Source organism: Neodiprion virginianus, chromosome 2 (genome assembly GCF_021901495.1).
Source record: "Neodiprion virginianus isolate iyNeoVirg1 chromosome 2, iyNeoVirg1.1, whole genome shotgun sequence".
Classification (NCBI taxonomy): Eukaryota; Metazoa; Arthropoda; class Insecta; order Hymenoptera; family Diprionidae; genus Neodiprion; species Neodiprion virginianus.
This window is the reverse complement of record NC_060878.1, coordinates 41487283-41499429: the sequence shown is the minus strand read 5'-3', so window position 1 is coordinate 41499429 and position 12147 is coordinate 41487283. Positions and strand designations below refer to the sequence as shown.

General features: G+C 35.2%; 1 protein-coding gene across 1 annotated transcript; it reads left to right on the top strand.

The window, feature by feature from the left end:
- The first annotated feature begins 345 nt into the window (after positions 1-345).
- LOC124298415 (casein kinase I) lies at positions 346-11740 on the top strand. Its single transcript, XM_046750385.1, has 9 exons — positions 346-817; positions 1060-1170; positions 1811-1959; positions 3159-3355; positions 3546-3748; positions 3905-4166; positions 4609-4757; positions 9687-9780; positions 11411-11740. The coding sequence occupies exons 1-9, from the start codon at positions 742-744 to the stop codon at positions 11544-11546; spliced, it is 1377 nt and encodes a 458-aa protein (XP_046606341.1). The 5' UTR covers positions 346-741; the 3' UTR covers positions 11547-11740.
- The last annotated feature ends 407 nt before the right edge of the window (positions 11741-12147 follow it).

The window sequence follows — 12147 nt, the reverse complement described above, 5'->3', positions numbered from 1 at the left end:
ATGAGTAGCGAATTTAAGGATTTCAATCGAAGTAATTGTGGTGATGCAAAATTGAATTGCATTGGATGGTTATGTTTTGCTCGCTAATTTACATTAATGTTGTACAACAACTATGTGTTAGGGTAAGTGGAAATTTTGTCAGCGTTCTGGTAAAGTTGACAAAAAAAGAATGTAAGATAGTGAAAATGTATGGGGAAATTAATGTAACGAAGTGCGCATATTTTCATTTGCATTTTGCGGCATATGCAGCTGCACCGCATCACGCATACTAGATGCGAACCTATGCGGCAATTCACCGTACTAGGCGAGGGAAGTGGAAGAGAGCGAGAGCCCGATCCATGTAGCTGTTGCGTATCTTGGTGTTGACGGTTGAGTCGTGTCTGTGGCAGGTCCGTGTGTCACCGTTAGCGGATGCGTTGAGACAGGCCATGAAAAATCCATTTAATCCGCGCTTCACGTCAAGAATTACGATTTTCTGACGCGCGTATCGTATTTCTGAGATCCCGATACTTTATTTGCGTGCTCAATTGATGTGCAATAGTGACGACTGATGCCCGCAAGGCGGGGCGAGAATTCCTCTTTGTGTCGAAGAAGTAGTCCCCCGTCCAGGCAGGCTAACAGCGAAAAGATGCCCCGTCCACAAATATCAAACATGGAGGCTCCGACAATGTAACGAAAATTCCTTTAAACCGCGTTGTGTTTCGTGAGTTTTGAGTAGTCGTTACCTCGGTCAAAACAAAAATGGAGCTACGCGTAGGGAACAAGTATAGGCTCGGGCGGAAAATCGGGAGCGGTTCCTTCGGTGATATTTATCTAGGTAACTATGAAAAAAACAATTTCACAATTGTACCACGGATCGTCGTACCGATATTCTATGCACAAACAAAATATATTCATTCCCCGCCAAACTGGGCATCAATGTTAAGCTTAGGGTATCTTCAACTTGAGAGTTGAACTTTGCATCTTTCACCGCTCATTTTTACACAGAGTTTAATTATTCGTCAAAGTGGCATACGTTTATTCGCTTTGATTTTCACCAAATCGTCCTTCTTTTAACAGGGACGAACATTTCCACGGGTGAGGAAGTCGCCATAAAGCTAGAATGCATAAAAACAAGGCATCCCCAGCTCCATATAGAGTCGAAATTTTACAAAATGATGCAAGGTGGTGGTGAGTATGGATTTATCAACCCAATTGTTCATTCTTCGACAGGTTAACAAGCATTTTTTCTTAAGCAAAAAAATCCTTAGACTGTCAAAGTGCTTTGTTTGTTTGCTTCACCACAGCTGGTCCTCCAGGCGCTGCCCCTTCTCCTCGATACAATGCCACAAATATATTTCCTGCATTTTCATGCACATTTTATTTATAGAATCTAACCAAAGGAATCCATTTTTCATTCAAAACAATTATTTGTATCTTCTATTCGATTTGGTTTAGAATTCATTTCAAATCGTCATTGTATCACTTTCATCATCAATCTTCAACGAATGAGGGTAGCGAGAAGAAAAATGAAACAAATTACCATCCACAATTCTAGAATTTATATTTAGCTTAACTAACACCAAACTCGAATGTGAAATACCTTACCTAATTACCTCATAACTTTCACTGGAAATTGGTTACCTAAGGTTTACGAATTGTTTTTTACTCTGATTATTTTTACAGTTATTGTTTTATTAAACTAGAGTTCTAACTTGATCTGACTTTTCAACCGTGTTGCATTTTTATTTCCACACTGGTTTCTTCTGTCATTTCGTATTGTCAAAATTTTTTCAGTACTGCGCGATGTACAAGTATTTTTTACTTTCAGTTGGAATCCCCACAATAAAATGGTGCGGTTCGGAAGGTGACTATAATGTTATGGTGATGGAACTACTCGGCCCATCACTTGAAGATCTTTTCAATTTTTGCTCTCGAAAATTTTCGTTAAAAACTGTTCTACTACTCGCTGATCAATTGGTGAGTCTAAAAAAATAATTATCCTTTTCTAACGACATTGAAAATTTAGCTTAGTCTATCGAACGAGAAACGTTCCTCGTCTTGTTGAAATAGCAAAAACAAATTCAGAAGCAATTTTCGTTACTATTCTAAACCAATTTTCTCAACGTTCGCCTTTAATACGATATCATGTCTACCATGCAACTCGCTATCTCGGAACACCTGAATTGAAACATGCTTTCACTGACATTAGACTTCACTTAGTGATACGCTCTACTTACCTGGCGCTCTAACTGGGTCATTGTGAGACTGGCTAATGTTACAAATAATTGTAAACTCTATGCTTTTGTCATTCTGTATCAAAAGTTTGACTTTTTCAAGCATGTTGTACAATGAGTCCTAAGTTGGCTGAGGAGTTCGTTGAGTCTTTCATCAAACAGCCAACTGTGTCGCTTGTACAATGTTACTATCTCTGGATATCCATTGCTTTTTCATCGGCAATTCAGCGGGCTTTGCAACGACTGTTCAAAGTCCAAGTGTAAATGATGTGTAGAAATTAACTGTGTTTATAAATCATGCATTCATATCTTTTTCAATGCAAAGGCTGTTGAACTTTAAACGTAAACTCTGAAACTACATTTTCACTTATTCCATGATGAGCCCAGGGGAATATTTCAGAATATCAAATTTGCGAAAGGTCCATTGTGTCAGAAATAAAGTTTGATATCTTCATTGATCAAGTGCAATGGTAAATGATTGAAAGCATTTTGCATGCAATATGATTTACATAAGATGATTTTTAAGGTTGGGTCAGAATACTAAGCAGGAAATCATGGTTCACTGAGTTTTATGATACCGAACAGTACTTCAAATAATTAACTAAGGCAGCGACCCTAAAAGCATGTGTTATAGACCATGTCTGCATATACATTTAATATTATTACTCAACAAGCGTTTTGAGTTAGTATAAATATGTACAAATATAATTATCTTTTCTTACTGTGAGTCTCAGTTGTCATTGTAAATCCCTTGCAGACAATTAATTATTCACTTGACCTTTTTATCTTATATGATGATTCGATCCTTTGATGATCTCCGGAATGTGTTGCAGAGACCAAAGATTTTCTTACCTTTTTAGGGCAATATATAGTATATTTTAATTGCGCAATCCAATGGTTGTATCCTTTTAGTGATCCATACTGTTTTCTTTTTGAATATAGATAAGCAGAACGGATTACATTCATAGTCGAAATTTCATCCACCGGGATATCAAACCTGACAATTTTCTCATGGGCTTGGGAAAGAAAGGAAATCTTGTATATATCATAGATTTCGGTCTGGCCAAAAAGTATCGAGATGGTCGGACGCACATGCACATACCTTATCGAGAAAATAAAAACCTCACAGGAACTGCCAGGTTAGTATTTCTAAATTTCTTTATTACTAGCCATCATAACGCGATACTTCAATTTTTTAATATTTACCACTTTCACTGTGGACAACGTAAACTTACCCTGTAGCTACCAAAAATATAGTCCGTGTTAAAACTGCAGGTTGAATTACCAACTTCACTGTATACAGCAACACAATGTGTTTTTCTATTTCAGATATGCAAGTATAAATACACATTTGGGAATTGAACAATCACGGAGAGATGATCTTGAATCGTTAGGTTATGTCCTGATGTATTTTAATCGGGGAAGTCTCCCTTGGCAGGGGCTTAAGGCAGCTACGAAGAGACAAAAATATGAACGTATCTCAGAAAAAAAAATGTCTACTCCTATAGAAGAGCTTTGCAAGGGTTATCCTGGTACGTGTTTAAGGAAAAGAATCCTATCACTTAAATCTATTTCATTTACTTTCATTTATTTTGTTACAAACTCAATGTCGTTATATCAGCAACATCATAACAAACTAGGTTTACAGATCTGTTCATCAATACTAATACCGATTGACTTATCCCCAGCCGAATTCTCAACGTATTTGAGGTACTGTAGGCAACTTCGTTTTGAAGAGCGACCGGATTACTCATACCTGCGACAGTTATTTCGCACATTGTTTCATAGTCAGGGATTTACTTACGACTATGTTTTTGACTGGAACATGTTGAAGTTTGGTAACGCCAGGCAACCCGCACAGCCCTCGGCCCAACAGCCACCTAGCCACTCACAGCCCACTAATGTGGCACCTCCTAGTGGGACCAACAATGATCAGGAACATCGCTCAAGGTTCGTATATAAACTTGCTCTACAAAATATTTACGGGGCAATGAAGGTCGTCCATTTCTTAAATTGGAAGTTGTTGTTGTTGTTTTTTTTTCTTTTTTTCTTTTTTTTTTCTTTTTTTTTATGTAATATTGTTCAGAAGTAGTTACTTGGTTTTTCTCTTCTCTGTTTGTATATACATCTGCTATAGAAAATCTTATGTAACCGATTTTCAATCAATTTTCTGTAATCCAGCAGCTTGTAAGTATATACAGAGATTAATCTGTTTTGTAATGTAATTCTGAGTAAATGGCCATTCTGTATTGTCAGATTTTAGTAGTGATGGAGATTGTGAAATACTGTAACTTTGACGTGTAGATTGGCTATTTGCATAATTCACTTATGTTTGCTTACCAATATCATAATTTTTAAAACACTGTTGAAAAATTGTTGCTCTTCTCTTAAGTTCCAGGCCTTATACACGACAATGTCTGGCAAATGCATTGGGTCTCGGTCCTGCGGGTCCAACAGTTGGCACTTCTAGTCGTCGCCAGAAACATGAGACGATGGACGCACGCGGTGATCAGGACAATCAGGACAAGAGCGACCTCCAAGGTAAAATACAATTCTACCAACAATTCTACGCGAATCAACAAAGTGGCGAGAGAAAAATTTCTAAAGACTTACACACGGATCGTTCTAGTAACTTAGATTTATCAAATGCAGCTTCTAGTAAACATCCTAGGAAGGATTCTTATCAATTTAGTACTTTCAAGTCATCTCCGGACACTAATTTACGCAAAGGAATTGACGAGTTACATGTCACGTCTTTAGATCTAGTGAACTTGAGCTCCGGACATCACGAAATGAGTCGTAACAGGTCTGAAGTTGAGACTGGGGCATCAGGCTTTTATCACCCAACAGCTTCTGTCCAAGACAGGAGCCCCAATGTTAAGTCTAGGCATTTAGATAAACAGAGTTATTTTTTTCATGGGCATAAAACTGAGAAAGTTGTAGCAGAGATACGGCGTGAGAATATTCTGCATGGCAAAGTAGGTTTATTTCATGAGCAAGTTCAATTGCATAAACGTTTAGAGGATAGACGAAAGAAAGTGTGGAATCCGTGTTTTGCAACGAACGTGGAATTGAACATGGAGGGAATCTTTTCACAGGCCAAAGTTTCTGATTCTGCTCAGGAAACTTTGGGATGTGTGAACCTTGATCACAATGTTATAGATAACGTTGATGAGAACCTTGATACCCTCGGGAATGTTGTATTCGCTATAAAAGAACCAGTGGTCAGGGAAAAAAGTTCGAAGCTTGTGCCAGATAGTGGTTGTGTTGGAATAGAAAGTAATTTTTCTCGTCCACCTAAGGATAAAACTTGTAAGAGCTTAGAGTCTTTGGAAAAAAGTCCAGATCACTTTGGAGCAGATGCAAAAAGTCTTGATTTCGTATCAGCGATGCCGACAAAAACATTTTTCCATAAGAAACAACATAGCCTAGATTCGTGCACACAAAAGTCAAAACAATCGAATGATTCTCTTACCAAAATGCATAAGCGTCCTGGTTTTTTTCAACGAGTTGGTCGAAGCTTGCATTTTTTACCCAAAGGAAAGGAGAAAGATCATGTCTTTCTGAGAGAAGATAAAAAAAACGAATTCCTGCGATCTGAGCAAGAGAAGTGTGAATATTTTCTACAGAGACACGAACAGGGTTTGAATTTTTTTGATCGAACTTTAGATTTGTCCAGTAAACGTGAGGGAAAAGTGAAAGACGATTCGGATTTTTTCCACGATCGTGACAAAGATGTCGATGATTTCGGAATAGCTGAAAAGGAATCAAAATATCGATTTTTTCCAAGCATTCGTAAAGATGTTGAATCAACTCGTCGAGGTATCATAACTTCTGTTGATGAACTGCTAAACCAAAAACTAGTGTTGAATAGTCAAGTAAGCCAAATTTGCAATGATTTATTTCGCCACGAGGACGTGAATAATGAAGATTTAGGCAATGTTTTTAATACCGATAACAAGGAAACTGGAGTGGTAAACACCACTTCTGAAATTCAATTCATAGATCGGGGTGCAAGCATCGTCACTCATGAGACTACAAGTGGTAACAAGGATAGCTTAGAAATTGGTTATTCTATAAGCCAGCATGGCAGATTTTACTTGCAGAATTTACAAAATACTAATTCCGAGGGTTTGAAGTTAAATGAAATCACCGACGCGGAAAAAAGACAACATTACGTGGATTGGCTTGCTCGAAAAGATTTAGATGCATTGAGCCAAGGAACAAATTCGAGTGATTCGTTGGGTAATAATAAACCGCAGCGTAACATGGACATTTTGAAAGGGATTCTCATGGATTTGTTTGTCTGCATTTGTATTTAATTTACTGGAGTTTTTCCCACCATATTAAGTATATATCCTGTCGTTTTAGGATTGTTAGGAATGTTCGAAGTTTCAAATCCATTTATGAATTTGAATATATCATGCGACACAGGCCACACGAACTTACAGATTTCTTGCGATTTTCTGAATTAATGAAGTTGCTGTTTGAAAAAATTTTTTTAATCAATATCACAGCTTCTTTGTTTGTAGTGGACATCGTGTTGTTTGCGTTTTGAACTGATAAAGAAATGGTTGTATTCTTCCTATTCAATTTTTGTTTAAAGTTGCCTTTGACGTGAGATTTGGTTATTATTATGTAGTTCGAAATAGTAGAGGGGTCTAACAATTAATAAAAGAATCGCGTTATGTTCAATCAATTGGTCTAAGGATATATAAGTGACTATTTTATTGAGTTTTAGACAGCTGTCTTTATGTACACCACGTAATAGATATTATTATATAAAGACTGTTTTGTGATGTCCCTGTTAGGTTTTAGTTGTAAGTTTTTGTAGTGACGTTTTATCATTTCATCCCGTTGAGTTCTAAGAAAATGATTATTATACTGCTGTGTTCTTATCTTCTATCGAACTAATGCAGTACACAATTACGAGAAATTATCTCTATATATGGAACACGAAATGTATAGATGTAATATTTTATATGAATAACAATTTGCTACTCTGCACGAAAAACATCATTTTGCACTGTGATCGGACAATTTTGCTGTTCAGGATCCTGTCGAAAATTGGTAAACGTATTCCAAAAGATGAGGACTCAAGACACGTAGGATTCATCAACATTAGTTAAAACTAAATCTTAAAAACAAAAGACTAAAAATTTTCACACCGATCATTATTCGTTTGCATTTTTTTTTTTTTTTTTATTATTTTTAGACTGACCGAAAACATAGACTGACGTGCACAGAGGATAGCTGAAATAAGAATACAAGTTGACAACAAAAAATGTAATTATTGTATTTGAGCAAAACTTTTGAATGACTCACAAAGGTGTGTAACTGATTAGCTAATTATATGTAATATTAAGGGAAGTATCGAAACTTACTCTTCATTCTCAGCTGCATTTTGACAATTATTATTGCAAAATAATAATCGAAATAGTTTTTCTCTCTTCAGTTTCATCAAGTTTAATATTGTTATTTTTACTCACGTTTTTTTCTAAATTGTATAAAGTCTCTTAGCACACACGGGATGATACGAAACTGAAATATTATTCCCTATGATTATACACATGACTGATTTTTGTAAAATCCCTTAACATTTGTGCAATTGTTGAGACATTTTTGTGTGATATCGTTTTACAACTAATAATAGCTCTGGAGATAATAACTTTGAATGTAATCATAACTTGCATCTCTAAACACTGGCAGTGGAAAATAAGGATAGTTCACGAATTTTTAATTGAATTTAATTGACGAAAATAACTTTTCCTTGTTGCCTTTTATCAACAGCAACTCTGTTATAAGAAATCTTTAATATACGCTAAACACAAAACAAGTGTTCATTTTTATAAAATAATTTTACTCTTTTGAGTTTATTATAATTTTTATCATTATTATTACTATTATTGTTATTATTACTTATTAATATTACTACTATTAATTATTATTAATTATTATCGATTGACTTATGTAATTATCACATTAGTTTCTTTGTTTTATAGTATAGAAAGGCATTTGTTAATTCTTCTGTCGATTGGTACCAGATTAGTTTGAGCAGATATGAATGCAACAATCAGTCATCCTAGGACCATGCTTGGATTCAAACATCATAACACCACTCATCTTCAATTAGTTGTTTCTTTTCTCTTAGATTAATATATTATTTCTGCAATGATCAAAAGCTAAGGCTATTCAGGAAAACAAATTTGTGGATAGCAGGAGGAGTTTTCAAGGGTGGGAAAAAGTAAAATTATTCGAACTATGCTATTTAGAGCATAGAAATTTACACAACTTGCTTGAGTAGTGTAATTGAAAGCTTTGTTTTGTAATATTTTTATTAACGCCCGGAACATGTATCAAAGATATGTACGGTACAAAAGGTATATTTTCTTTCAGCTCGAATGATTTTTATGAGAATTAACGCGTTATTTGGGTTGTCTCATGGTTGGGTGCCAGGACAGCGCTTTTTTGTGTTTCGTCGATAAATAGCATATTTTTTTTCTGAGAAACTTTCAAAAGTTTCTTGGCCTTAAATTCTCACTGCTATCCAGGTCTGCTGTTCCTACTGTATATCCTTAGATATTACATTTTAATTTAACCATTTTCATCACCCACTGTAATCTGCTTACTTTTTATGATGCAAAAGTAGAAATAAATGTTTTTCCATTCAAGGACTGGTTTTTTTATTTATTTCTTACCATCAAATTTCGGATCCTAATCAGCATATTTTCAAAATTTTTCTCACTTGGCTTGAATGGAAAAACTCCGAGGCCTGAATTCTGAAATCAATTTATTAATTTTTCGCATTTAGTTCTAATTTTCGTTCATCACTTTATTCACAAGGCTATGAAATAAAAAATTACTCATACATTTTTTTTCCGGCAAACTATTCGCACAATTCTTGTAATTCATAATTTTTGACAATCAATAGTCAAGAATATTTTGACTTTCTAAATTTCATCATCCACCTTGTGACGTTTTCGTATTTTACACATTTTTAACATTGGTCTCACGAATCTTGTTTTTACCGAGGCTTTTGATTTTTCCATTTCAATTACCAAGCGTGAAATGTTCTTCAGAGAGTTTCTTAGTTTTTTCATTTATGTAATCAATCACTTGAGGGATCAGCAGCGTACATTATTTTAAGGTAAACTCAGTTAAGACTTTGAATTTGCGTTCGTTCTTTGCATCTTTGTCCCAGTATAACTCACTAGAGAAATTATTAAAAACGAAGCATTTACTATACTTTTAAATATTTCATCAAATTTCGCACGATTCTGACATTAATTTCCAAGATCAAAATATATTCATGTGTGTGGTTTAATTTTTGATTAATTAAAAGCAAGACAAAAGAAAAAATACATTCCTGTGAAATAATGGAAAGAAGGCTGAGAATTTGCATACTCCGACTTACTAAGCAACACAATGCATGCTGAGATGTAAGGATTATTTAGTTGTGGTGTCTTTCAGCAGCTGGGGCTGGTGGCCAAGAGCGAAGGGTCAGTATGCGGCTTCATCGAAGTAACGCTGCTGCAGCTGCCGGAGAAATGCAGCCCAAGTCCAAGTGAGTTGCTTAACATTTTTTTAAAACGTTATCTATTATCTAATTACAGGGATAACTGAGATTAGAATAACAATATGGTGGTCAAATAGATGATAACTAATTTAATTCTAGTCTAACAGCACTATTTTGAAATGAAAAAAAGACAAACGGAATATTCATCGAAAAGATTCTTCCTACCTCCGCAGTAAAATTAATGCATGTTACGTCATTTTGACTGCCATCTCAAGTAAAGTACACCTTTAAAGAATTTCTTTTCGGATATTCTTCTAATATAGATCGTAGGTAATTGGATAACATGGTGATTTGATGCCGTGGCATGGTTCCCACTTGTGGTTTGGGTAGTCGAGAAATGTTAATAGTATCTTACCCAATAAAGAAACCCCTTGTATTTAGATTGTGGAAGGTTGGGACCCCCATTTAGTAACGGGAGTTGGTTTTGGTTTTGAAACGGTCTATGGTCTGTGTACTATACAAACGCATGTTTCTCATTGGCTAAATCTGTTCAGGCCTTTGAAATTTTCAATGTTTTCATATAAGTCTTTCCGATATACAAGGTGGTTCATTACAATAATTGATGATTATCACTACCAGATGTATCATAGTAGCATTCTTATTCATTCAAATCTTTCAAAACTATTTAGCAATACAATATTTTCTCTGCTAAACTGTCAGTTGTAGTTTTCTAAATACCAATTTGAAATTAAAATAAATCTATCAAGCATTGGTCAATGTTCACTCTATGATCAAATTTGCAACCAAAAGTTTGTGGGAATTTGGAAATTTCACTTTGCATTGTATCTGTCACTATTGCTAGTGCTATTAAATTGAGAGCAATAACATGACTGAGAGTAAGTGTAACTTTGCTTTCAGTGTGAATTTGTACAATTTTGTGGTATGCCGAATTCAAGTAACTAATTTTACTGGGATACATTTATCTGTACCTTTTGGTCACTGCTATATTTTATTACTCCAGTTTGATACTAATTGGTGGAAACATTGAGTAGTGAAACTCATAATGTAAACTGTACAATTAATCACCTTGTACGTATTAAAGAATATAATTACCTAGCAATAACCATGTACAATTACTTTTTGGCATCAAAATTCTAAAATTCGTTTTCATTTTTCTCCGTTGATTTCCAGGTAACCGAAACTAAGTCTCGCAATAAGTGATCGAACAGGATATGCAATGAAATGAAATAATAAGTGAAATGTTTAATGTGATTGGAAGCGGGAACCATGTTCCCGTAACAGTAGGACATACTGTGATTCAGTTACTGGTATAAACGCCTATGCTACCAATATATGTATCATCAATTGCTATCTTGGCTTGATTGCCTGAGTGACTTAATGAATTAAAAAAATTCACAGTTTGCTCCGTGATTTACATGCGGAAAAGATTTAACATATATAATGACTCACAATATGTACGTATGTTGCTAAATGTTGGTAGCGTATCGGCTATAACGATAAACGATAATGATAATATTGATAATAATAATAATAAGAATAATAACGATAACATTGATAAAGGTAATGAAAAGGGGTTTTAGGAAATGATGGGATAAGTGAACAAAGTCAGGTCGAACGGTGACGCGCTAATGTCGCTGTTTGTGTGTCTTTTGTTTTGGAAGCGCCAATGCGACGGCAATAGCACTGCCCATTCTGGTGGCCAGGCGGGCAAGCGTTCAGCACAACAAGTGAGCGCCAACCATTCTTCCAATCAGCACTCATCTTTGCCTGGCAGTCGTCAGAGTCGGAAGTAAACTTTTGAATAAAGAATTCTGCTGCACTAGGCCAGCAATATCCCTGCCTTTTTTATACCACACACATCACACACATACACACATCCCCAAATTCAGAAGAGAGAGTGTGAGAGAGAAAGAGAGTGAGCGAGAGACCGAGAGAAAGAGAGAGAGAGATTGAATTAAAGTTTTGTCGATTGAAAAGGAAAAAACAAAAAGCAAGACAAAAGCATAATGAATGGAAAAAAAAAAAATTGTAAAAGAATAGATTAAAATATTTCGAAATATAGTGTGTATTATAATATTAATTCATGATTAATACAAAATAAATTTGAGAAAGTCCAATCTCAGATACGAACGAATTAAGTGATGTTCAGAAAGTGTAGCCGTTGTTAACGTGTGATTTTGATTAAATGAACAATTGAATATGTGAAAAATTTCATCGTAGAGAGAGGTACCAGGCTCCTCCTTCTCTAAGTTGCTTTATCATGGCTGGTATTAAGCGAATGGCCTGCGTTTTCTTGTATAAATTATAGTAATAAAATGGTTGTATTACAACAGAATATGAGAAAAAGGAAAGAAGAAAAATAAACAATAAGCAGGATACTAAAACGGTGATAAG

What these genes read in the sequence shown, in the direction of transcription:
- LOC124298415 (XM_046750385.1), top strand. Translation starts at nt 742, where the DNA reads ATGGAGCTACGCGTAGGGAACAAGTATAGGCTCGGGCGGAAAATCGGG. An exon ending in CTTCGGTGATATTTATCTAG is followed by an intron (nt 818 to 1,059) that starts GTAACTATGAAA and finishes TTCTTTTAACAG; the next exon opens with GGACGAACATTTCCACGGGT. An exon ending in GCTTTGCAAGGGTTATCCTG is followed by an intron (nt 3,749 to 3,904) that starts GTACGTGTTTAA and finishes ACTTATCCCCAG; the next exon opens with CCGAATTCTCAACGTATTTG.